Source organism: Ambystoma mexicanum, chromosome 5p (genome assembly GCF_040938575.1).
Source record: "Ambystoma mexicanum isolate Mex_15411 chromosome 5p, UKY_AmexF1_1, whole genome shotgun sequence".
NCBI lineage: Eukaryota > Metazoa > Chordata > Amphibia > Caudata > Ambystomatidae > Ambystoma > Ambystoma mexicanum.
In genome coordinates this window covers 484,159,173-484,182,071 of record NC_090930.1, presented here as the reverse complement: position 1 = coordinate 484,182,071, position 22,899 = coordinate 484,159,173, and the positions used below count along the sequence as shown (strand labels likewise).

General features: G+C 45.3%; 1 protein-coding gene across 2 annotated transcripts in view; it reads left to right on the top strand.

Moving 5' to 3' along the window:
* LOC138481032 (fibronectin type-III domain-containing protein 3a-like) overlaps positions 1 to 22,899 on the top strand; it is a 2,755,868-nt gene that overhangs the window by 2,051,638 nt on the left and 681,331 nt on the right. For both annotated transcript variants that reach the window (XM_069612893.1, XM_069612892.1), the window contains one exon: positions 19,149 to 19,262. In XM_069612893.1, coding sequence (XP_069468994.1) covers positions 19,149 to 19,262 — 114 coding nt within the window. The remainder of the gene's footprint in view (positions 1 to 19,148; positions 19,263 to 22,899) is intronic.

Genomic DNA, 22,899 nt, shown 5'->3' with positions numbered 1-22,899 from the left:
TACCCCGTCCATGCAAGAATCCATAACCATCCTCCTGCTCAAACCCGGCAAAGACCCAAAAGAAAATAGCCCTTATCGGCCCATCTCTTTATTAAACATTGATGCTAATATCTATTCAAAAATCTTGGCTAACCGCCTGGCGAAGGTCCTGCCTGACCTAATAGATCCGGACCAAACTGGTTTCATACTGCATAGGTCAACTGGGGACAATATCCGCAGAGCCTTAAACTTGGTGGACATTTCAACCCAAGACTCGCATAAGCTGGCGCTGCTGGCATTGGACGTTTCCAAATCCTTTGACAAGGTTGACTAGGTCTTCCTATGGCTAACTTTAGAGGCATTCCAATTTGGCCCATACTTTCAAAAGCTATTCTTGGCGAATTACCAATCCCCTAAAACTCTGCTGAGGGTCAACAGCTCGCTTTCTGACCCAATCCCCTTGTTGTGCGGAACCAGACAGGGATGTCCCCCCGCACCCGTGAGCCCCTGGCCCAGCGGATTCGGCTGGATCAAGACATCAAAGGCTTGCCCATCGGCAGCGTTCAACATAAGGTCTCGCTCTACGCCGATGACATACTGTTATCTATAACCAATATTCGCTCTTCTCTGGCCTTGGCTCTTAAAGAGCTTCATACGTTTGGAAGGGTAGCAGGCTTTTGTGTTAACTTTGGGAAATCGGCTGCTCTGGGGATTGGCCTGGAACAAGGAGAACGGGAAGCCCTGAAACCCATATGCCCGATTCAATTGAGCGAAAAATCAATTCCTTACTGAAGAGTCCGGATCCCGACGCAACCTGGAGAGGTGTACATGGTAAATTTCCCCTGTTCTATGCGGAATTGGAAAGAGACCTGGAGCCTTGGACCTCACAAGAGATCTTGCTCTTTGGGAGAATCACTGCTCGCAAGATGAACCTTCTCCCATGATTTCTGTATGCTTGCTCCTCCCTCCCCGTCACGATCCCACACCCTCTGCTTCTTCCCATGCAGAGAAAACTGCTCTGGTTTATCTGGAAAGGAAGGAAGGCAAGAATCCCCCTGAAAGCCATGATCGGTAGCTCCAAACTGGGGTGTTGGGGGTTCCTAACCTACGGAAATACCAAGTGGCAGCACATTTAGTGCATGTGCGGGCCTGGACCATAACCTCCAGGCGTCTAAATGGGTAGAACTGGAGCAATCCCGCCTCGCCCTTACCCTCTGCTTTTTCCCACAAATCCCAGCCCCATTACGTAGATTTGGACCAGGATCTTGACCTCCACAAAACACTCCCTTAGCACATGGGACTGGGCACTGAAACAAGGGCATCCCACGCGGGCTTGGCCCCTCCTCTTCTGAATTTCATAACCCGGCCTTTTCCCCCGGATCCCAACCACTGCATTTCAAGAACTGGATCGTGGGGGGATTAGAATCCCTGGGTCAACTCTTTGAGAGGAACCTACCCTGCTCCTTTGAACAATGTCAGGCGGCCTTCTGCCTTACCGAAAGGGACAAGTTCTCATATGCACAACTGCATCATTGGTCTTCTCATCCTCAAACCCGTCTAGCAGCAGCTTGCACCGTGAACCCCTTGGAACTTACCCTAAAGGTGCTGCGCCACAAAGGAAAATCTCTGCTCTCTATAAATTGCTGCAGGAAGATATGCTTACTACAAGGCCCACATACATGAGGCAGTGGGAGGCAGACTTGGGGCACCCCTTAGACGATCAAAGTTGGGTGAACATTTGGACCAGAACCCACACCTCCTCCTCGTCCTGCATAACAACCTGCGAATGCGCCCACAAGTGGCTCCTTATGACTCGCTCGACCCACTATGCTGGCGCCGATGTCGACAATCAGGGACATATTTCCACATGTGGTTGTCCTGCCCAACGATGCAATCCTTCTGGACCCAATGACTCTCAGCAATATAAGCCATAACCCAGGTGATGATCCCTAAAGATCCAGAGGTCATATTTCTGGACGCCCCAGCTATCGGGACATACCCAAGATCGGGGGAAGACAGCCAAATTACTTACTCAACTTCTCTTGGCCGGGAAAATTATGATTGCTTGCTACTGGAAGTCTGTTGAGTGCCCCTCCATGACCTGGTGGTGGCTCAAACTATGGGACAGTTTAATCGCGGAGAAAGTGATGGCAGCCAGAGCGGTCCACCTGCACTGGTTCACAAATATTTGGGCCCCATTTCTCGACTACGACCAGAAATTTCCTGCACTAACTCACAAGCCCAAGCTGGCCAGATGGTCCCTTTCTGTGAGCAGCGATCCACCAGCTGATGCCCCGATCCCACTGAGCCAGGAGGGACAATGAACTGGGGGAGGGGAGGACGGAGGGTGAGACCGGGGGATTCTAGACCTAGCTGGATAAATATGGGGATTTTAAGTATTGCATTTGTATCTGTATAGTCTTAATGGTGCAATCGGTTTAAAATAAACATGTTTAAAAAAATAAAAAAAGGGGGGGATATCATGTCTCTCCCAAGGACATCCCACTCTGTCTCCACAGGCCCTCCACCCAGAACCTCCCTCGTTTGTCCACCCCCAGGGTCAAGATCCAAAAGCGATGGCCTTTCCTTGAACACCTGTGCAGAGGATCCACTGGAAATAAGAGGGAGAGAACCCTTAGGTTTCTCACACTCTCGTCCTCCTAAGCTCCACCCCTGGTGGCCATCTAAAGGTTTTTACCGCACGTTTCACTGTTAGGAGTCCTTTCTCTTTTCCCCTCGAATTCCGACTTTTTGCTAGTTTTCGATAGTTCTATGTGTTTTTTCTTCAACCGTTTCCTCGTCAACCATGTGCGTTAACTACCGGCAGCGGGGATCTTTTGTCAGCGAAGATTGAGTTCTGTTGTTGGATCTTCTCTCCACAAGTTGCGAAGGGCCTACTTATCACATTGACGATGTCCAAAGCAGGCAAGAGAATTCTCTTCAGGGCCTGTGAATCCTGTTCCCTGAAGAACGTTTGTCGATGATGGGCACTTCAAGTGCCTGTATTGTCTACATCCGGACCACAATGAAGACTGATACGCGATCTGCTGTGGTTTCCCCGCAAAGAGGAGAAGGTCTTTGACGCTGCCTCCAGGCGCAGTCATGGCATGTCGAAGACTGGCAGGTCCAATGAGCGTGCTACCGCTAAGAAAAAGAGGTTGAGATCCTTTGAGGATGCCTCTTCCGAAGGGATCCAAAAGAAGGCGAAACCTCCCACGAAGGTCACCACTGCTGCAGGATCTGGTTCGGGACAAGCTTGCTGCCCGTTTCCGGCACAATTGACGGTAAGCCTACTGGCTAGTTCAGTGCCTTCAGCCAGAACATCCCTGACCCCTTCCAAACACAAGTCTGTTTCCAAGGACAAGTCTTCAAAGGAGAGACAGGTGGGAGACTTGTCAGCCTCGTCGGTGACCACTTCATCGGCCAAGACCTCCCACTCGTCGACGACCATGACCCCGTCGACGACCCTGTCGACGACATCCACCATCACTTTGTCAACAAGTTTGGTAGTGACCGTAATTTCCACAATCAAAACGACAGTTTCAAGGGTGGCTTTGCCTCTGCGACCTTCATCGGCTGTACCGACCATGACTTTGGCAGCTGCACCAATTCCAATCATCGCCTGAAGTGAAGGTGTTACTGCATCCATCAGATTTTCTGCCGAGACCCGAGAGACTGTCTCTGGCTCCAGTGAGGTCTGTATGGAAATCTCCCCTGATCGTAAGACGGCCCCCCCAAGCCGAAGTGCCCGCTGATGCTGCCCCATAGTCCATTAACCCCGATGGACCCCATTAACCCAGATGGAGGAAGAACCACCGTGTGGAGACACTGGCATGGACATGGATACAACAGCAACACATACAGGTGAGTTTGATTATGTCCTGGTTGACGGCGAGCCACTGGGTAACGACGATTCTGCCAGGGCGTCGCCCCAGGATAAGATTGGCACCTTCCACGCCATGATCCCGCGGGCATCAAAACCTTTCAGTCTGGTGCAGGAGGAGAAGAAGAAAGAGGGGTTTCTCTTCCAGCACTGTGAGTCCTCGAGGAAGTTCTGTCATCGGTCCCATTGTTGGACGATGTCTGGGAGGAAGGAGTGAACCTTATGAAGACGCCAGGTACCACTCCCTCCAAGAGAGGCCGACTAGAAAAAGTGCAGGGTCCCCGACTCAGCTGCCAGGTGCCTGAGGTCACAGTCATCCAAGGAGTCAGTGTTATTGGCTGCTGCCAGGAAGTGCTTGTCATATCCTTCGTCCTCTTCGATGGTTCCAGGAGGACGAGATGGCCTCGGGCCACACTGTCACGGTGGCACTGGACATAGTGGGTTCTGCGTTCCACCAGATGAGCAATGGGGTATCCCTTCGACGCTGTGATGCTGGAAATGCCTTTTGGAGGGATATGGCCTCCTAATCATTGTCCTACCACTTCTCTGTGTGTGTTCTATAAGTTTTCTGCCACTGAGGTCTAGCCTGGACCTCTGGCAGTGTAGCCGTTTATTTTTCCTTTTGGTGAACAACGCCCATGGGATAATACCCATATGGCACCCATCGGTGGAGGTACACCCTTGTACTCCTTGTGTGTTTTTGGGCACCTGTGTGTTGCCCACAGAGCAGGGTATGGATTCCTGGGCAAAGGCAAGATGACCACTGTAGCCTCTTGGTTTCTATTCCCTTTATACCTTGTTTCTCAAAGTCATGGGAAGCCCTTAGCCAGTCTTTTTCTCCCTGACTGGCTGTTAGGTGAAAATACCATATATGGCTTTAGGGCTGCTTCCTGTCATACTGACTAGAGCCTTCCCAGGGGCTGTGTGTTATGGGTACGCCCTTGGGGTGGGACATGTATGAATGGAGTCTGAAGTCAACTCAAATTGTGTTGTGGGTTTCTGGTTTTGGTTTGTATGACACAAGGCCTGGGTCCAAGAGTGTGTACTGTGTAGTATTCTGAAGGGCTGGGGTGCTTACTGTATGGGGAACCAATGTGTATTTCTAGGGACCTTTTACTCACCAATTTGTTCTGAAGCTGAATCTTGAAACTGAAGCTGAAACCTTAAGCTTAAATCCTGGGTCCAGTCTAAGGAAGGAGTCTGAAGCTGCACTTCTTCAAGGAATCTGAAGATTGCTGGGCCAACCCAAGTACGGAATCAAGAGAGGACCTGGTTAGGTGACCTCGTCCCGAGCTACAAGGGACTATCATGCACCTGCCGCTCTTCATCAGAGCCATCCTGGAATCCAGGCCTGTGTGCCTGCCATCTGGAGAAGGGGTCTTCATGAGTCCAGAAGAGGAGTGCCTGGACATCTTGATCCAAAGAATTCCAACTGTGTTTCCCAGGGCCTGGAAGAGTATCTATGACCGCTGGAAGCCATATTGCTGTTTACCGCCCAGAAGAGGAGCTACCCTGGCATAATGCTGCTTGACACCTGGAGCTGCGAAAGTTCCACCTGATCAAAGAATCTTTCAAAGGACAACTCTGACTTGACAACTGACCACTTTTTCTTTCTGAAGAGGATCCCAGTTCGCTGTGTGCAGATGAAGGTCTGCCAGTAGGTTTCCAGCCACCAAAATCCGATGACGACTTCCCCAGGGTCCATCCCTGGTGAGGGTTTGTAGTCCAGTCCAGTGGTCGAGTCCAGGTCGCCAAAAGCCATCCAGAGGTCTGTGCTGTGACTGCAAAACCAAATAACCAAAAGTCAGTAAACCGTGAAATCCTTAAGCCTGACACCTACTTCTGCCACTGCACCCTTCACCACCGAAAAAGCCATCCAAGGTCCCCAAAGGTCTCCTCAACCAGGCCTTTTCGGAGTTCCCAGCAAGTTTCACCTTTGTGGGACATCCGCAGGCAGAGTAACGACCTGCCAACGGAGACCACTGCAAAGAAGTGCTGCCTTTCTGACAGTCTGGTTCCTCTTTTTCTCTTGGCTGCGATATCCCAGCAACTCCTTCTTGCAAAGGGGGTCCATCCTCGAGGGGCCCTGTCGAGTGAAGCCAAGAACCTTCACCTCTGCCATCCAAGGCACCCAAGGTACTATAACGAGGAAGAGCATATTCCATCCTCCGTGATCATCCAGGGGTCCCAGATTTTCCTTGGATCCTGTTCTCCTGTGACTTCCCAGGTACTATGGGGTTGTGAGCCCTGTACAAAAAGAAGCAGAGCATTATTGAACATATTTGGACTGGGTTGTAGTATACAAGATAAAGTATACATTAACTTTTTCCATTAAAGGTTGCACAGGTTGGGAGTGTGGGGTTTTCACACAGTATTGCCTATCTACTTTAAATAAAGCATTCAGCCAATGTTCCTAATCTAATCTGCCTTTCTACATTAATGTCTATGCAATTATCCAATGCTTTGATTTCTATGCTAACTGCCGGCAGTTGGTGGATTCTAAATTGAATCTAAAGTATATTGTGGTACCACATAGATGTGTATAAATTTATCATTGTTAGGATGGTGTTACCGGAGTACAAAGTGTTATTTATTTATGTATATATTTATTTGAACCTTATTTTGTATAAAACCTCTGAGGTAGCACATAAGAAAGTGTGTCGGCATTCCTTTGTGGGGGCTTGGGGATTCACTGTACCAGGATCTATGTGATTACTAAGATTCCCAGAATTCCGACAGCCGAAAATGCAGACTTTTTTTTTCAACCCCCTTTACACCACATACATATGCATGGGGAGACCCCGCAAACCCACCGATACTACTATTATATCCCATACCCCCCAGATATATATGTGGTGTAAGGGAGTAAAGAAAAAGTCAGAATTTCAGGAGTCTAAATTCTGAGGGTGAATTTTGGTGTATTTCCTTCTATCATCTAGAGATCCTTGGCTGGGGTGCTCTGTGCCTCTACCCTAACTGTATGGGGCAGAAATACAGATACCCCCTCCAGTCCTTACATCCGACCCTGCTTGGGAACTGAACATGGTCCTGTCTGAGCTCACTGGGTCACTGTTTGAACCAATGCATCGCGCCCCTTTGAAGCTTCTATCGTGGAAGACCGCTTTCCTGGTGGCGATCACCTCAGACAGGTGGCTCGGGGAGATTCAGGCCCTCGCCTGTAAGCAGCTGTATTAGTCCTTCCACACCACTAAGGTGGTTCTGTGAACTCATCCTACTTTCATGCCGAGGTTCCATTAGACTTTCATATCAACAAGCCATTGGTTCTGATACGGAGTTTCCTTCGCTGGTTGTTGGTCGTTCCCAGAAGTTTTATGTGGCATGCACAAGACACTTTCAGAAGACGTCCTAGCTATTTGTCAACTTTGGACCTGTGGGACACGAAAAGGCCCCGTCTAAGGGTTTCCATCTTCCAGTGGCTCTCCGGCACTTATCATGCGTTTCCTTTGTCAGGCCAACAGACCACTTCCAGGCCAGCCGAGAACCCACTCCACTAGAGTCACCCAGCGACAACAGCGTTTCTCTCTGGTGGCCCCACAACTCTTAAACACGCTAAATGAAGCTTACGAATCTGGTATCCTCCCACTGAGTCTAAGAGAATCAGTGATTATACCGCTCCTGGAACCCAATAAACCTCCACAAGAATGTAGCTCCTCCAGACCCGAGCCCATGCTTAATCAGGACATCAAAATTCTTAAGACAGCGCTAGCCAATAGGTTGAAAAGAGTCGTGCATACGTTGGTGCACACGGATCAGACTGCTATGTGCCAGGTAGGAACATGTTGTGAAACTTGAGATGCCTACACCATATCATGTATAGTACTGACTCGTGGGACGCATCATGCGCCATTGCTACACTAGATGCCGTGAAGGCATCCGATTCTATTAAATGTGATTGGCTATACGCCATGCTTCGCAGGTTTGGCTTCAGCCCAAATTATGTGAGATGGATAAAATTAATTTTACTCAATCTACAGCCAGAGTCAAAACGGGTAGATAGTTCTCAAGCCCCTGAGTACTGGAGAAGGGCACCAGGTAAAGCTGCCCCTTATGCCTGTTATTATATATTCTTGCTGTGGAACCGGTGGCAACGTATGAGGACAGAATACAAGGAGGCAGGCGTACTGCTTCAGGGAACGCACCACCTTCTCTCTATGTATGCGGATGATATGCTCCTATATGTGCAGAACCCGGAAGATGGCCTTGAACTTCTATTAGAAACCCTCCCACATTTCTCAAGACATTCAGGCATGGCGATTAGCCTAAAAAAATCATCCCTCTTTCCAATAGTGGTGCTGGCCAAGACACAACAACATAAACTCGCTGATACCCTGAAATGGTCCGTCTCTACATTTCGTTACCTAGGGATTGATATATCCCATGTCCCTGGTCGGGAACATACCACCAATACCCGGAAGGCCCTTGCTGGCATACAGAGTTGAATGAAGTTCTGGAATAAATGGCTGTTAGGCAGAATCCTGTGCAGTGCCCTTAGGGACCACTGCACACAATTAGGACTACAGGTGGCAATATAGGTTTTACCTTTGGTACAAGCCTGTACTACTATGTCATAGTGGTAGCAGTATATGAGCAGTAGCAGACATTACACAAAGGGACCACAACTACTGTGACTCAAGCAAACACTGACTCAAGGTTTCAGGTAAAAAATATAAGTACATTTATTTTTAAACCATTTGTTATAAACACAACACTTCTATTAATTCGAAAACCACACGTAAAATACACTACAACTAACCAATTCACTTTGTACGGTATACTTCAAGGTAAGTACCCTGTGTTTTAGCGTACCATTGTTATGAAACAAAAGATGTTACCGGGAATACACTTGCGATCACTTTTTGACAGTAATGACAGTTCGGTCTTACTAAAGAAACGCGTATCCGCGGCAAGAAATGTTGCCGGGGCAAAAACACACTTGGCACCTGAGATACCCAGAGAGAGTTGGTGGCAAAAATCATAGGCAATACTTTTGTCTAGGCAGACAGAATCAGAGAACACTCTTAGACAGAGATTTAAAAAAGTCAATAGGCCAGAGCCAATGTCAAGTGGAACCGGGTTCCTGTTGTCGAGGATCACACAGTCAGATAGTTCACGATTCGGCGTAGCCAGGAGTACTTAGATATTGTCAACAGAGGAAGCTAAAGTTATAAGAAGGAGGGAAGATGGGGGCAAGCCTTGGAGGCGAAGAAAAGGAATTCACCCAAATTCCTCGAGCAGAACACAGTACCTTAATTCAAGGAAGAAGCTGGTGCCACGGAAGTTGTTCTTGGTAGCTTCCTGCAGACCCTCGGTTCCTGCAGCTTCAATCCAAAGGTGGACTTCTGGAGGGGTCTGCACCATACAGGGCTGAAGCCAGCAGCAGCGACATTGAATAAAAGGTGCGCTCCTTAAAAACAGGAGAGGTTCTTCAGATGGCTATCCGGACCACTACAGCAGGGTGCAGCGATTTCGACCACGAAGAGGATCCTCTGGCTGTAGAAGATGAGCTGGTTATCCCCACCAAACTCAAGGGAAGAAGACTCCGGACTGGATCTTCTCTGGTTGTCGAACGGTAGATAGCTCAGGACTGCAGCAGGGCTTCACCGGGACGGGATAGTTGCAGCAGTCGACTTCTTCTCTGCTTCTCTTTGGTTCCTTGTAGTTTCAGTGGCGACTCTGACTTCCAGACCAAGAGACCTGCCTTTTATGAGAAAATCCCCCATTCACACAGCCTGGCTGTCAATCACGCAGCCGGGGGATTGTCCGGACAACCACCTCAGCCAATCATGGCAAAGATTGACTTGGGTTTCCTAGGATACCCTGTGCAGGGGGTGACTACACCCTTCCCTCACATTCAGCCCACCTAGACACCCACGCGCCTAGAGCTGGGCTTCTGGGTAGAAGCCCGCCAAAAGACAGTGAACAAAGGAGGCAAACCTTGTTTGCGCACAAAGTAAAACACAAGAAGGACTTTAACAAAAAGAAATGGTGAATAAACCCAACCGGAGCCAAAAGAAAAAGTATTTGGTCAAGCAGGTTTAAGTTCGAGGATAATATAATAGCCTAAAACAATAGCACGTTTATATAGTATAATCACGGTAGCAAAGTTAGGGTAGATACCACTGCCACCAGCTAAGTCTAAATGTTAAAAGAGCGAAACAATGCTCTAGGAGGTATAGATAACAAGGGCTAAGAATTAACCCTTTCCAGTACTCCATGTAAGATGGGAATGTACTGGATCTGTGGTTAAATGACTAAGTAAAGTTAATGGCAACTTTACCTTTTTCTGGGGGACAGTAGTCAGCCTCAGAAATGGAGTCGGTGGTAAGTCTAAAAGACAACCCTGTGTCACTGCACTGAAGGTGCTGTGTAACGCACAAAAGAAGGGGGCTACTGAAGTGGTGTACTCCAGAGTCCACAATCACAAAAACAGATGAAATACACATGGCAAAACACAGGTAAGAGTGGAAAGTAAGGGGTACACTCTTACCAAGTGGAAAATAAACTCCAGAAATCCAGCTGTTGGGGGACTCACTAGGTAAGGGAAATTAGCCATTGAATGAGAATTTTCCCTAACAACGACCTCTCACTAATGGGCAGGGCTGCACTACTAAAAATGGATGCACTCCCAAGGCTTTTACATTATTTTACGCACATACCATTTAATATACCCAAGCCCTTTTTCAAATCCAAGCATTCCCTATGCAGATAATTCATGTGGAAGTGTGGCAGATGCATATTGGCGTTGACCACATTGCAAAGACCATATGAAGAGGGAGGCATTAGAGTACCTTGCTTTGATTGCTATTACTTAGCGGGTAACCTGCAACATTTAGTGAACTCACTGGCATATGAACCAAATTCAGACACACAGCTACTTCAGCCCACAGAACCACGCTTATTCCTCAAAAGAAATTCTATGGTACAAGAGGCCTTACCTGAGCCAGCACAAGTACCTCATACTGCTGGGGTTACAAATATGGTCCGGCCGTTAACTCATTAAGATTAAGGACCCCTTATCCATGAAAATCCCTCTAGTGTCACTGTTTCCAGTGGTTATTCAAGTCCAAAAAGGGGTTCGTACACATTGGGAAACGAAAGGCGTTGCCGCGATTGGGGATTTGATTTGTGATACTACTTTCATACCCTTCAAGGGAATAGTTGATAGCACAGGCATTCACCACGGCCAGTACCTGCTGTAGGGCCTATTGAAAATGCGATTGTGCGCACATGGCCAATGTGTGGGGAAATAGAGACACACTCCATAAACGATACCTTATACGAAATAGCTGAGAGTACACAGAAAATCACTAGGCTATATAATTTTCTCCTAATTAATCAACCCACCACAGGCATGGCTATAAGGACCAGATGGGAAACAGACTTAGGTGAACCATTCCTAGACAAACACTGGTCTGAAATATTGTGCTACCACAAGCAAGTGTTCCGGAACAGTAGACTACAATTGATTCAATTGTTCGTGACACACAGAGCATACCTAACTCCTCTCAGAATATCTAAATTCCCAGGAGCGACCCCACAACAATGTCCCAGATGCTCAAGCATGGAAGCAGATATGCTACATATGTTTTGGTCATGCCCCACCACAGAGATTTTGGCAGGAAATAGCAAGGATATTGAGCAGATGTGGCCTTAACAGGTCACATAAGCCTCTCTGAAGCAAGTGCAGACTTAACGGGATTGAACACTATGATGCAAACATATTCAGCTCCACCGAAATCAGTGCCGACGATGGTACAAAAAACCCAACAGACACTGTTACTGATCCACCACAGTAGATGGTTCAGCGCAATGTAGTGGCCACTAATGCTACGGCAACCAAGGAGGAGGGTGGTTATGGGAGGGATGGGCAGGTATGTTGGGGTGCAAGAACGGGTGGTGAGTTACCTTATACACCTTATAACTGCATAAATGTGATGGTACAATCATTGATTGTAAAACATGTTGATGGTTAATATGGAAAACCTCAATAAAACCTGTTAAAAAAACTGTTTCTCTCTGGTGTTCCCCCTGCTTGACATATAGGGAAGACGGAGAGAAAAATAAAAACCTGTATTACTGAACACAAAAGCTGTATAAAAAATCAAATCCATACTGCTCCCATGGTTAATCATTTTATTGAAATGATACATAGGGCAGAGGATTTTAAATGGACTATACTGTATCAAGTGAAGCCGGGTAGTGACATGAACCTGGACAAAAAGAAACTTTCTGAAAAAGAAAATTAATTAATTTACCTGACCAATAGTTCAACTATAGGTCTGAATGAACGAGCTGCAGAATGGTAGGTCATACATTTAAATGATTGAGCAGCCGTTTGGTAGTCTATTGACCTCATTGACGGATAACAAAGCAGAGGCATAATCAGGACAGCCCTTGTTGGAAGATGCGCGAGATGGAGCCTTAAATTTATTAGCAATACCCCAACCCATTATTGGAGATGGGCAGATGCAGTGCACGGTAGTCGTGGGATTATGAGTATGATAATAAATGAATTACAGACTAGGTGCTTGTGAGCTCCTTATGACATTTATAGTATCAGGAGCTTGTGAGTTCCCTGCGAGATATAAAGTATTTTGGTTGATTTACCCTTTCAGGATTGAGACGGGGATGGCTGAAGCAGGAATACGCGCGGGATGGAGCTTAAGTCTCTGGGGAACATCTGACCCCACGACGAGAGGTGTCAGCTGTGAAAGTCATTAGAAGTATATGGCTCTGGTGGAACGAGCATTGTGAACACAGTTGAAGGATTTAGAAGAAGGAACCTAGAGGTGCTTTGGTATATTACTATGACAAGTCACAACCTTTCCGTCACAAGGTAGGTGACCCGGAAGTAAGAGTGTAAGGCGAAGGCTATGGTAAGCGTTGCAGTGCAGAAGCGTTATAATGTGGGACGCTACGCGGGGAAGCTCGCTTTGTTTTAATTTCTCTCTATTGCGTTTCCTTTAGGTGCAGGCAGTAAAGCCCATGCACAGGTTGGAACACGAAAGTACCAAGAGGGCGGGACATCTGCGAACAGCGATAGCACAGTGAAGCGCTGTAGCATTGGCAAATCATTAAGAGTATAAAGCATGGTTGTCGACCTAATGGTAAGAAAGAATGATGTGGCGCTGGTCTTTTCCTGAATGTTGCCTTTTGTGACACCACAAGCAGGGGAGATTGGTGTGCCATTTAGAATAGGGCATTTTCAAAACGGGGCACGCCTGGTCAAGCTCTTGGGTGTGCGGCAAGATGGAGGGGAATTTGACATTTAACCCCAAGCTAAGAAGTGTGAAGTCTATACACTTTGATGAATAGAGAGGAAAGTAGGAGAATGCAGTTCCATGCTTAGCGAAAAGAGTATGGTTGCCCATTGAGCTGCTCTTACAAAATGGTGGTTAATCATAGTAGTAATTTGGTCCCTAATCATTCTTTCAGGACATGTTCTTGAAATGCATGGTGTACCCTGTTGAGGTGGTTTAGCTCGGAAGATAGGAGTAGAAGTAATCCTTCATCTCTGGGTGCCTTTTGTAACAGGAATTGAAATTGTGATGGGTGAGTATGCATGTGCTAACATTGTTTAGTTGAGGATTTTAGGAATTGGGTTTCCTTTGCGCATTAAAGGGGCTTTAGAGAGATTATAAATTAATAATCAGCCATTAAGGGAATATGAATTTGATATTTGAGGTATTAAGTTCCTCTTTACATGTAATTCCGTAGAGGATTCCCGCAGATGAAACAACACTAATGGGATCAAGAAGAACCAGGAAATGTGGTTAATTTGGTAGTGAGGAGCAATAGCCTGTAGTAAATTATGCGTCTAATTGTGATTTGAAAGTGATTACAAATTTGTGGAATAGGATTGTGTGGTCTTTACACAGTACCTACCCTGAAGAATTTCCAGCAAAATCTTTTTTTAACATTGAATGGATGGAATGAAACATGTTGGGTGTGTGAGTAGGAATGGTACAAAAGAATGAATTTGAATGGTTGTTGAAGTGATGTGAATTTAGTACACTGTCTTTTTAATATTTAATGTGTTTGATGGGTCTTGTGTTTGTAAGTAAGCACGCCTTCCACAATTATAGTGGTGTGACAATTCTTTTAGTTGAGTTTGTTGATGAATTTGATGTAGATGTATTAAATAAATAAAAGATGTATTTATACCTTTCTAAGAAAAATGGCTTTCAACTTTTGTGACCAAATCTGGTAGCCTTTGGTGTAGGTTTGTGAAAGTGGCCTAATCCCTTGGCAATGACCTAGAACCACTGTAACCCTTTTTTGTTTAGAGTTTATTCGGGGGCGGTTCATGTGGTTGTAAAATATACCCCACCTCTCTCTTATTGTTGGTTGCCCCTGCTTGACATCTGCAGGGCTGCTTCGCACAGAACTACTTACACCTTCACGAAATTCTGATGCATCAACAGGGATTCTGTGTCGACCAAGTGGTGCTACGCAACTTGTTTGTTTGAGGTGAGTCTGTTCCAGAAGTAAGGGTATTGCTTTTGTGAGCTTTGCCACCTCCCGTGGTTGTGTACATGTGTTGCTGTATGATTGTATTCATGCACGTGCGAATCCATGCAAGACCCTGTGCTGGAGAAGGAATAAGTTACTTACCTATAACTCTTGTTCTCCAGCATGGGTCTTGCATGGATTCACATGCAAACCCTCCTTTCCCACTCTGGCTCTTCTTGGTTCGTACTACCACTTCACATGCGCTACCAAATCTGAAGATGGACAACAGAGGTGGAGCTTAAGAGAATGAGTGTCAATGGCTGGGGACAGTATGGGCCAAAGGACACTGATAGGCTATAGATGATATGAGCATTTTAAATTTAAAGCTAAACTGCTTTCTTTTTGCTGAGGATTCCCAGCCTGACAGGGAATATTCATGAGAATGTGAATCCATGCCAGACCCATGCTGGAGAACAGGATTTACAGGTAGGTAACTTGTTCCTTTGCTAGTTTTCCCCAAAGTTGCACAACAAAGGTTTCCAGCTTTCCTTTGAACGCCTCTTCTTTGTTCACAGCGTGTTTGTCTGGTTCACTCTCCTGACAAACATACCCCAGGAAATGATAATGAATAGTCACTGTTAATCTCACCTTTTTATCTCCTTTGGTCCAAGACCCCGTACTTTCTTGAATGAATGAGCTTCACCTTATTCTTAGATCTTCATATTGGTGCAAGTTGCAGACTCGTAATGATGTTTTATACCAGCTTGATGTACTCTCCTGCCAAGCTCATGGTTGTTTCTTGCCCGTCTCTTTTGCTTTCAGGGTCCCAGACACTCTGAGAATAGACTCTAATATGGGTGCGTGTCCCAGACTTGCAATACTGTTTCTTGCCTGCTTGGTTTACCCTCCTGCCAAGCATACCATTTTTTATTCTCTCTGTTATTCCCAGGGACCCAGTTCCTCTTATCTCGTGCTCTGTAGTTGTTAACCGATTCTTCCCAGACTTCTAGCACCTCTGTCTGCCCTCGTACCTTTTTGCTTCTTCTGAGTCTTCAGAAGGAAAGAGTAGCTACAGGGAAGGACTTTATACTGAATAAGACTGAAAAAGAACATGGGGACACAACGACAGCTATGCAAGCAGTCCATCAAACCCCAAGCGGGACGGACAACAACCTTGGGCAGGTCTAGGCTGTTTGGGACAAGCGTCATTATCATTGGTTTGGGGCCTAGGAGTCTGTGGTGCAGAGTATTTTTCTTTTGACCACTAAGAGAGCTTGATCTGGCAGTTAAGCAGTGCTGCTCGCTATTAGCAACCTCACTGTAACGAAGACCACTAAGCTGGACATGAGCTGAAGATGAAGAAATGGCTCTTTTTGGCATCCACAGTGATAGAGAAGCAACAGGATGTCAAAGGCGAGATTAGCAATGGGTTCTGACCCCAGCACAGGGTCTGCAGCCCAAAGGAAGAACAACACTATTCCCAGGCTCCAGAAAGTCTCCTCTTCTGTGCATAGAGCAGCACAGTGAAGAGGTCCAGATCCCAGGACAAGGGTGCCCTGCAAGATTCATAGCACAAGACTGCATGAGATTCAGGCAACAGGTAAAATTCCCACACCAGCTTATATGTTCCAACGACAGCCCTCTAAGCTCCAGTACAGAGATCCTGGTTATGCAAGACTTGGAACGGGTTAGGCCCACTAGTTAAATGGAGACAGTCGCCCTGGATCATCTCCCTTGTTGAAGAACTAGCAGACCTACACCTTAGAGTAGATGGCTTGGTCAATAGAGTGCCAGCAGTGGTCTTCCAGTGACACTTGTGATTTGGATTCTTGACATGAAGTGTCAACTAAGGTAATGTTTCTAGATTTCCTCCTCATGGACAGAAAGCTGGGCTTCGGCGACCCTTGGTCGCCTAGCTTGCCAAGTTTTAACATTCAGACCCTGGGCAGCTGTCCAATTCTTAACAGCCGACTTCAGTATAGTCATATCACTCTGGTTTGGAAATTGTATTGGTGCGGTCTTCAGCCTGTTACCCTGTCATGCCAGTTGTACACATACAAAAGCTACATACAGTGCTCTGGAGAGAGCCCGTGAAGAGAATGACCATATATAACAATTTTCTACCGCTACCTTGGAGGAAGAAAACAACAACTTCAGTGAGCCAAAAAGGCCAGGCTTAAACAAGGTCAGCCGTTTCTGACACTAGTGGTAAAATGGCTAAAACCTTTTAAAAATAACATACCACTGCCACCAGCCTGTCTGGGCTACACTGAACATAGGGGTAAAAATCAAGAAAGAAAGAAAGAAAGAAAGAAAGAAAGAAAGAAAGAAAGAAAGAAAGAAAGAAAGAAAGAAAGAAAGAAGGGCCACTGTACTACTGTCAATAAGGGAGTCAGGAGTGCCAAACTGCTAAAGGTGATTTTCAGAACAAGGCCTGGAGGTTTTTTTTCCAGAGGCCAACCTAGTAGGTGAACAAGGTTATAGATGATGGGTCGAGCCAAATTCTACTAGGTAATGTAGACAGAGCAGTAAGACTGACTTGAGATATTATGCACTCTGTATCCTACCCCTCGCTGTTTCTGTTCTGTTGTTACCTCAGAAAAGCGGTCTGTTACCCATCTGTACTGTTGTATACCTCTATAAATCGCTCCATTGTGTATTTGAATAGTTGTATACCTTTTGTAAAGTGCTCCATCGCTTTCGGCGCTAGGTCCGTGCTCAATAAATATCCTAATATTAATAAAAACACTGATGTTATTACAGTTAACACGCAGGGAAAGCCAAGTAATGATGCAGCACACAGAAGTACAAAAATACTATATTTATTGGGCATTCAAAACAAATGCAGGTAAAGCTTAAGCATACTACACACTACATTAAACTCCTACATATATGCTATTAGCAATCCCAAAACAAAACTGCACACCACTTTACACTCCAACACAGTTAAAACAATGCAGTGCTCAAGCTGCAATAGTAAATTGGCAAGAGAAGACAATAAAACACAATATATTACAACCTGGCAGGCACCTCGCTTATGCATTCTTTCCCTGCAAGATAACTGTGCAGTTTCCCAAAAGAGTCAATTTTCAGGTAAGTACTTGGTTATGAGGGTAGGAAGTCCAAGCCAAAATGCAAGTAATATGAATGTCTTTTAAAAGCACCTATTGCATGAAAGAAGTAAGCAAAAGAAATTAGGCATACAGTTCCTAAAACAGAACACTGGGGGTTACTGCATTGGGAAGAGGAGAGGCTAGAACTCGACTGATCGCTGTTAAGTACCCCTTTTACCAATTTTCTAAATGATCACCCAGAATCACTGGAATGCTGTTAATGGGGTTCCACGGGTCTAATTTGCAGTGGCTGAAGATAATGACCAGAATGGGTCCAGCTACGGGGGGTGGCACCGATCTACAGTTCTGCAGAGGCTATGACAGACTGGCAGCTGGGCAGGCCAGACCCCTCATCATCCTCTGCGACTCCCTCCATGAAGATGACCCACCAGGACTCAGCAAACAAAGAAGTGCATTTAAGAAACCCCTGTGAAGGGTCAGCCGGCTTGACTAATGTTAGCAGAAAGTAACAGGAACCAGGCAGCCCTTAATCTTAGTGGAGGGTAGCAGTAAGGTCCCTTGGATAAAAGTCAAGGATTTGCAGAGTCCCAAGCTCCAGCTCCATCTGGTAACTGTAGCAGCAGTGAGTCCTTGGAAGAGGATGTGCAGCCCACAGGATGGTTCCTGGGATACTTCAGATGTCCACCGGTGACAAGCTGCTGGAGCAGAACGCAAGACTGGTTGATCGCAATGGTAAGGGGAAGAAGATATTGACATGGTTTTTCTCTGGTTGTATAAAGGACAGCAGGGCTTAACCAGTAGGTGGCTTGGGCAATGCTGGTTGTCTATCGTAGCAGTAGTGTTCCGGGCTAGCCCCTCTTCAGGCTCTTGATTGCAGTTGTCAACCTACAGAATGGTGGCAGGATTCTTCTTACCCAGCTGGAGGTTACTCCAGCCCACCAAAGCAAAGAATCTGCACAATTCAAACAGTTAAGGGCTGTTCAGTCACGACCAGCAAGAAACTGCACATCTGCCCACCAACAGACACTTCTTTTACAGAATTTTGGGGGGTTGCGGTACTATAGTAAGAGTTGGGAAAGCTACAGAAATAACTCTTTCTTAACACTAAGTAACAGTGAAGTCAGATATACCTGCTGGTAGAAGTGTGTCTAGCAGTATTTTCTCCCATCTCAGGAGTGTCAACCCGCCGCTGACACATACCCTAAGACATAAGTAGAGAAATACTGGATGGAAGATGAAGTCAAGAAGCAAACAGATTGCTGTATACCAGAGTCTGGGTCCAAGAAGCACACAGGTTCCTATATCCCTGAAACTGCACTTTAGATTCTGAAATCCTGGAACAAGTGATCACTTGGGAAGGCCTTTGCATCCTTTTGAATAACCTCGACCTAACACCTTTAGTCCACATTATCCTTAGTGTTTCTTCTGAAACCTTGTAGACTTGATAGGTGTTCATCCCACGCATCCTGACAAATGAAGTTTGTTGTATGATAGATTTCAGTCTTTATCGTTCTGTTGTGTCTGCTTCACAGCTTCTTAAAATCCTTTGACAGACCTGTGCATAAGTTGGTTCTGTAGGTAATGTTCACTTTTTTGATCTGCATTTCATGAACATAAGTACGAAATTTGATTGTTCATGCTTTATCTTGTGAAGAGCAAAGGCCACTGCTGATTTATAACTTGAGTGAGCTATATAGTTTACAACAAAACTGGATTCAACTGGTTTGTTATTTTTACAGTGTGGGCCCTATTCCGATAAAGCAGAAATTCGAACAGCTCCAGGTCCCCCGGATCCATGCAGAAGACCATCAATTATCTGTAAGACTGCAACATGTGTGACTGTTACTTGGGAAGTAAGTGTTCAAAGTAATATTTTTTAAAGTTATTGTAGTGATATTTAAAATATTCCAAATTGAAGTAGCAGCTACATTTACTGTCTGTTTGATAAACAGTGTAGCCGAATAGGGAGATTGTGGAGTTTTTCCCCAATTGATCTGTTTGCTTCCAGTGTAAACAAAAATATGCAAGATCCTCTGCTCCAGGTTATTGCCTTTGATGGGTGGGTAGGGGGGCCAAGGGAAACACCCTGGAGGGTGCACTGGTGATTCCTTGTGAGTGTGACCTGATCTACGCCTTGCATCCATTCCTGCGGATTCCTTTGGTGGTGAGGAAGATGAAGCAGAGAAGAGCAGCAATACTGATTGCTCCGGACTGATCAAGGAGGACCTTTTACCCAGTTATACCTGACCTGCCCTGACCTGGAACCCTTCTCATGTGGCTGGGGAAAGGCAGCCGCAACCTGATCCTGACCCTGCAGGGGGATCACATGGAAGGGGACCTGGGGCAGGAGAAATGAGAAAGCCCTCTCAACAACTGCCCATATGATATACAATCTTAATGGCTTATTGTTTAATTGATAATTATGATGTTAAAATGAATAAGAACATTATGGACTTCAATTCCCATAATGCTCTTAGTACTGAGACTAGGAAGAAGGGTCCAGAGTTAGCAAACTATGGTGAGCGATCTAGTGGCTGTAATGACCCACACCTGAGCGGGAACTTTAAACATTTAAGGGCCTTTCAGGTGCGGCCCATTGAGAAGCAGCAGGAAGAAGCAGAGGATGGAGCCGCTGCTTTGCTGATAGTGGGGCGCTGTACAGAGAACCTGGCAGAAGTTGGGAAGCCTATAAGATTCAGAGAACGCGTAACACAAAGCGATACTGAGGGCAGCTGTCGCGAGGGAGAGAGAAGCTCTGTTTGTCCTGAATCCAACTCTGGTGTGTGGCGTTCACCGGAGTGTGTGTGCAGAGCCGATAAAGCTCCATTTACAGGCAGCAGGAGACTGACCGGAGCTGTCAAGCGCTAGGTAAATTACGACAAACGAAGAAGCAGCGAGTTAGGAGATGCCAGGACATACTGGTAAGTTGTGATTCTATAGGTGACACCGGGGCGCTCTGAAGTAGACCGCTGTACCAGAATTAAGTTTTTGAATACTAAACTTTTGAATTAAAGCAAATTGGTGTAGCTCTCCTATTAAGAGAGAGCGAATAGGAGACTATTGTAACCTACATTGTCAAAGCCAAAAGGGGGGCAATATTCAAACAAAGTGAAAGCAATCTCCAAAATGAGAATATTGTTACCAGCATCGCCAAAGCCAAAGAAGGGCAATTCTACATTCCAAGGGGATACAACTTTTCTAAAGAGGGATATCCGGGAAGGATACATTGTAAACTGCATTACCAGCAGCCAATTGGTGGTGCAGAAAGAAATCAAAGACTGCAGGAGAAAAGCCCACCTTGTAAAAAGGACCAAGGGGGAGAGAATTGTATCCTGCATTGTCTGAGCCAAACAGATCAATGTGAGAATCGTCAATATGTACAGTATACTTGTGGAAGTTGTAAACTTATTGTGCTGAAAGTCAAATGACTTACCCAAGAAGCAGTTGTTGGTTCAACTTTCCCCATTGTTTGCTGATTTAAGTGTGGAAAATTTGGAACAAACTTCACCACAAAGTACAAGTTGTAATAGTCGGAGTTTGTATCCTGACAGACATATAAACCAGTCAAGGGAGAAATAGTGGTAAGTCCTGGCAGGCAAGTGAACCAGGAAGAAGATGATTTGAAGTGCTATGAATGTTTTAGAAGGTTATAGTGGAAAATAAGTGACGATTCGACCATTATGTATTGATGAACTGTTGTACAACCATCCTGACTAAATTAATGAATACCCTGACTAATGCGTTGCTTATGAAGGAGAAATTCTATGTGATGAAAAGTGCTTGGCCTTCAGAGGAAAGAACAATTATATTAACTACTGATTTGATGTATGATGACAAAGTCTTTTTTTTGTTTGTTAAACAGAAGGTTGTGAAAACTTGAACAAGTGTCTTGAAGAGTGAGAAATCCTTTTTGGAATTAAGTCAGTTAATTTGCCAAGTGAAGGACATATGGAATGAAAAGAACTGTGTTATGCTTGGAGTGGAACTTGGCTATAGAAAAGAACTTTCCTGATTTTGAACTTTGTTTTGAGATATCCTGCATTGATCCAGGGCAAGGGGATTCAACTCTGGTTACAAGGATTCCTGTTTATATTTTTTATGTATGAATTCAAATGTTATTTTATGAAGTTTAAACAGCTGAATAATCCCAGTTTGAATTTGTTGTATGTATGAGTTGTGAGGGACAGATATTTTTGACATTCGGTCATTTTCCTTTAACCTTAGTTTGATAGGTAGGGAAATCCTTGCTAGGTTGGGGAAAGATAGGCTTTTGTCTCACCCTTATTTTTTAATAAAATGGCTACTTGTGAGAAATCCCCATCTACTTGTCTGTCTCGCATTTCTTACCCCTCACACTAGATACAGTACTGGGATCCCTTTGAGGAGGTTCTTGGTGTGATAAGTTATGCAATGGTGCCCAACTACCAAGTCCATCTGTGCTGTCGTAAATTGAAGTATAAGGCTATTGGTCCATTATGCCCAACTGACATGGTTCTCGCGTTTCTCTTCTCTTTGGCAAAATCGGGATTAAATGTGAGTGCATTTTGTACGTATTGTTTTTTTTATCGGCCATATCATCCACAATTCTGACGGTGATTCAGCCCCGGTCTATCGTCGATATTGGTCATTTAAAGCCTTTTGAGACACAGTTCAGTATTTACCACTAGGCTGTTCCCCATCATTAAATGAGAAATTCTCTCAAAATTGTGAATATTCTAAAATATTGCCCATAATAAAAACAAAACATTCACGTTTGCTATTTTTTTTTTTTCTCCGATCTTCCTATGCAAAATGAATGGCAAATCTGCTCTAAAGTCATGATTTTAAACACCTTGGACAGCCCCGACTTGGGATTTGAGTCACTGTCTGTTTTTTCTGGTGCATCAAATATTGTTTTTAAAAAAAAATTTAGATGCATAAAAAACAGATGTACTGGGATTCAAACTCAAGTCTCATGGGTCAAGGAGCTAATCCTTCACCACTGGACCACGCAAGTCCCTTTGAAAGAACAAGGCAAATACACTCTGTTAAATAAAACAGGACGTGATTGACTCGTTCTCAGGACAGGCAGTCCTATGAATGCCATCCTAATACAGCAAACAATTATTTGGCTGAAACGGGTTTGTTTGCTGTATTTGGATGGCATTCATAGGACTGCCTGTCCTGTGAACATGTGTTTCAGTGCAAGCTCCCAGTATGGGGCTTGTGCTTGATTACTGCTGCAAGAGCATTACGTTAAAGAAACAGTTAACACTGGTTCTGATCCCAAAATGGATGCCTCCAAGTTGTTTAAATTCATGACTTAAGAGCAGATTGCATGCTAATTTCACATAGGAACTTTTTTTTTTATTGAATATTTTTTATGGCCATTTTCTTGAAACATTAACATTTCTGAGAGAACCTCACCTTTAAAGGGAGTGGAAGGCCCACCTAATTCATTAGCCGTGCCCACAGGCATGCTGCAAGTTGGAGGAGAGTGTGATGTGTGCT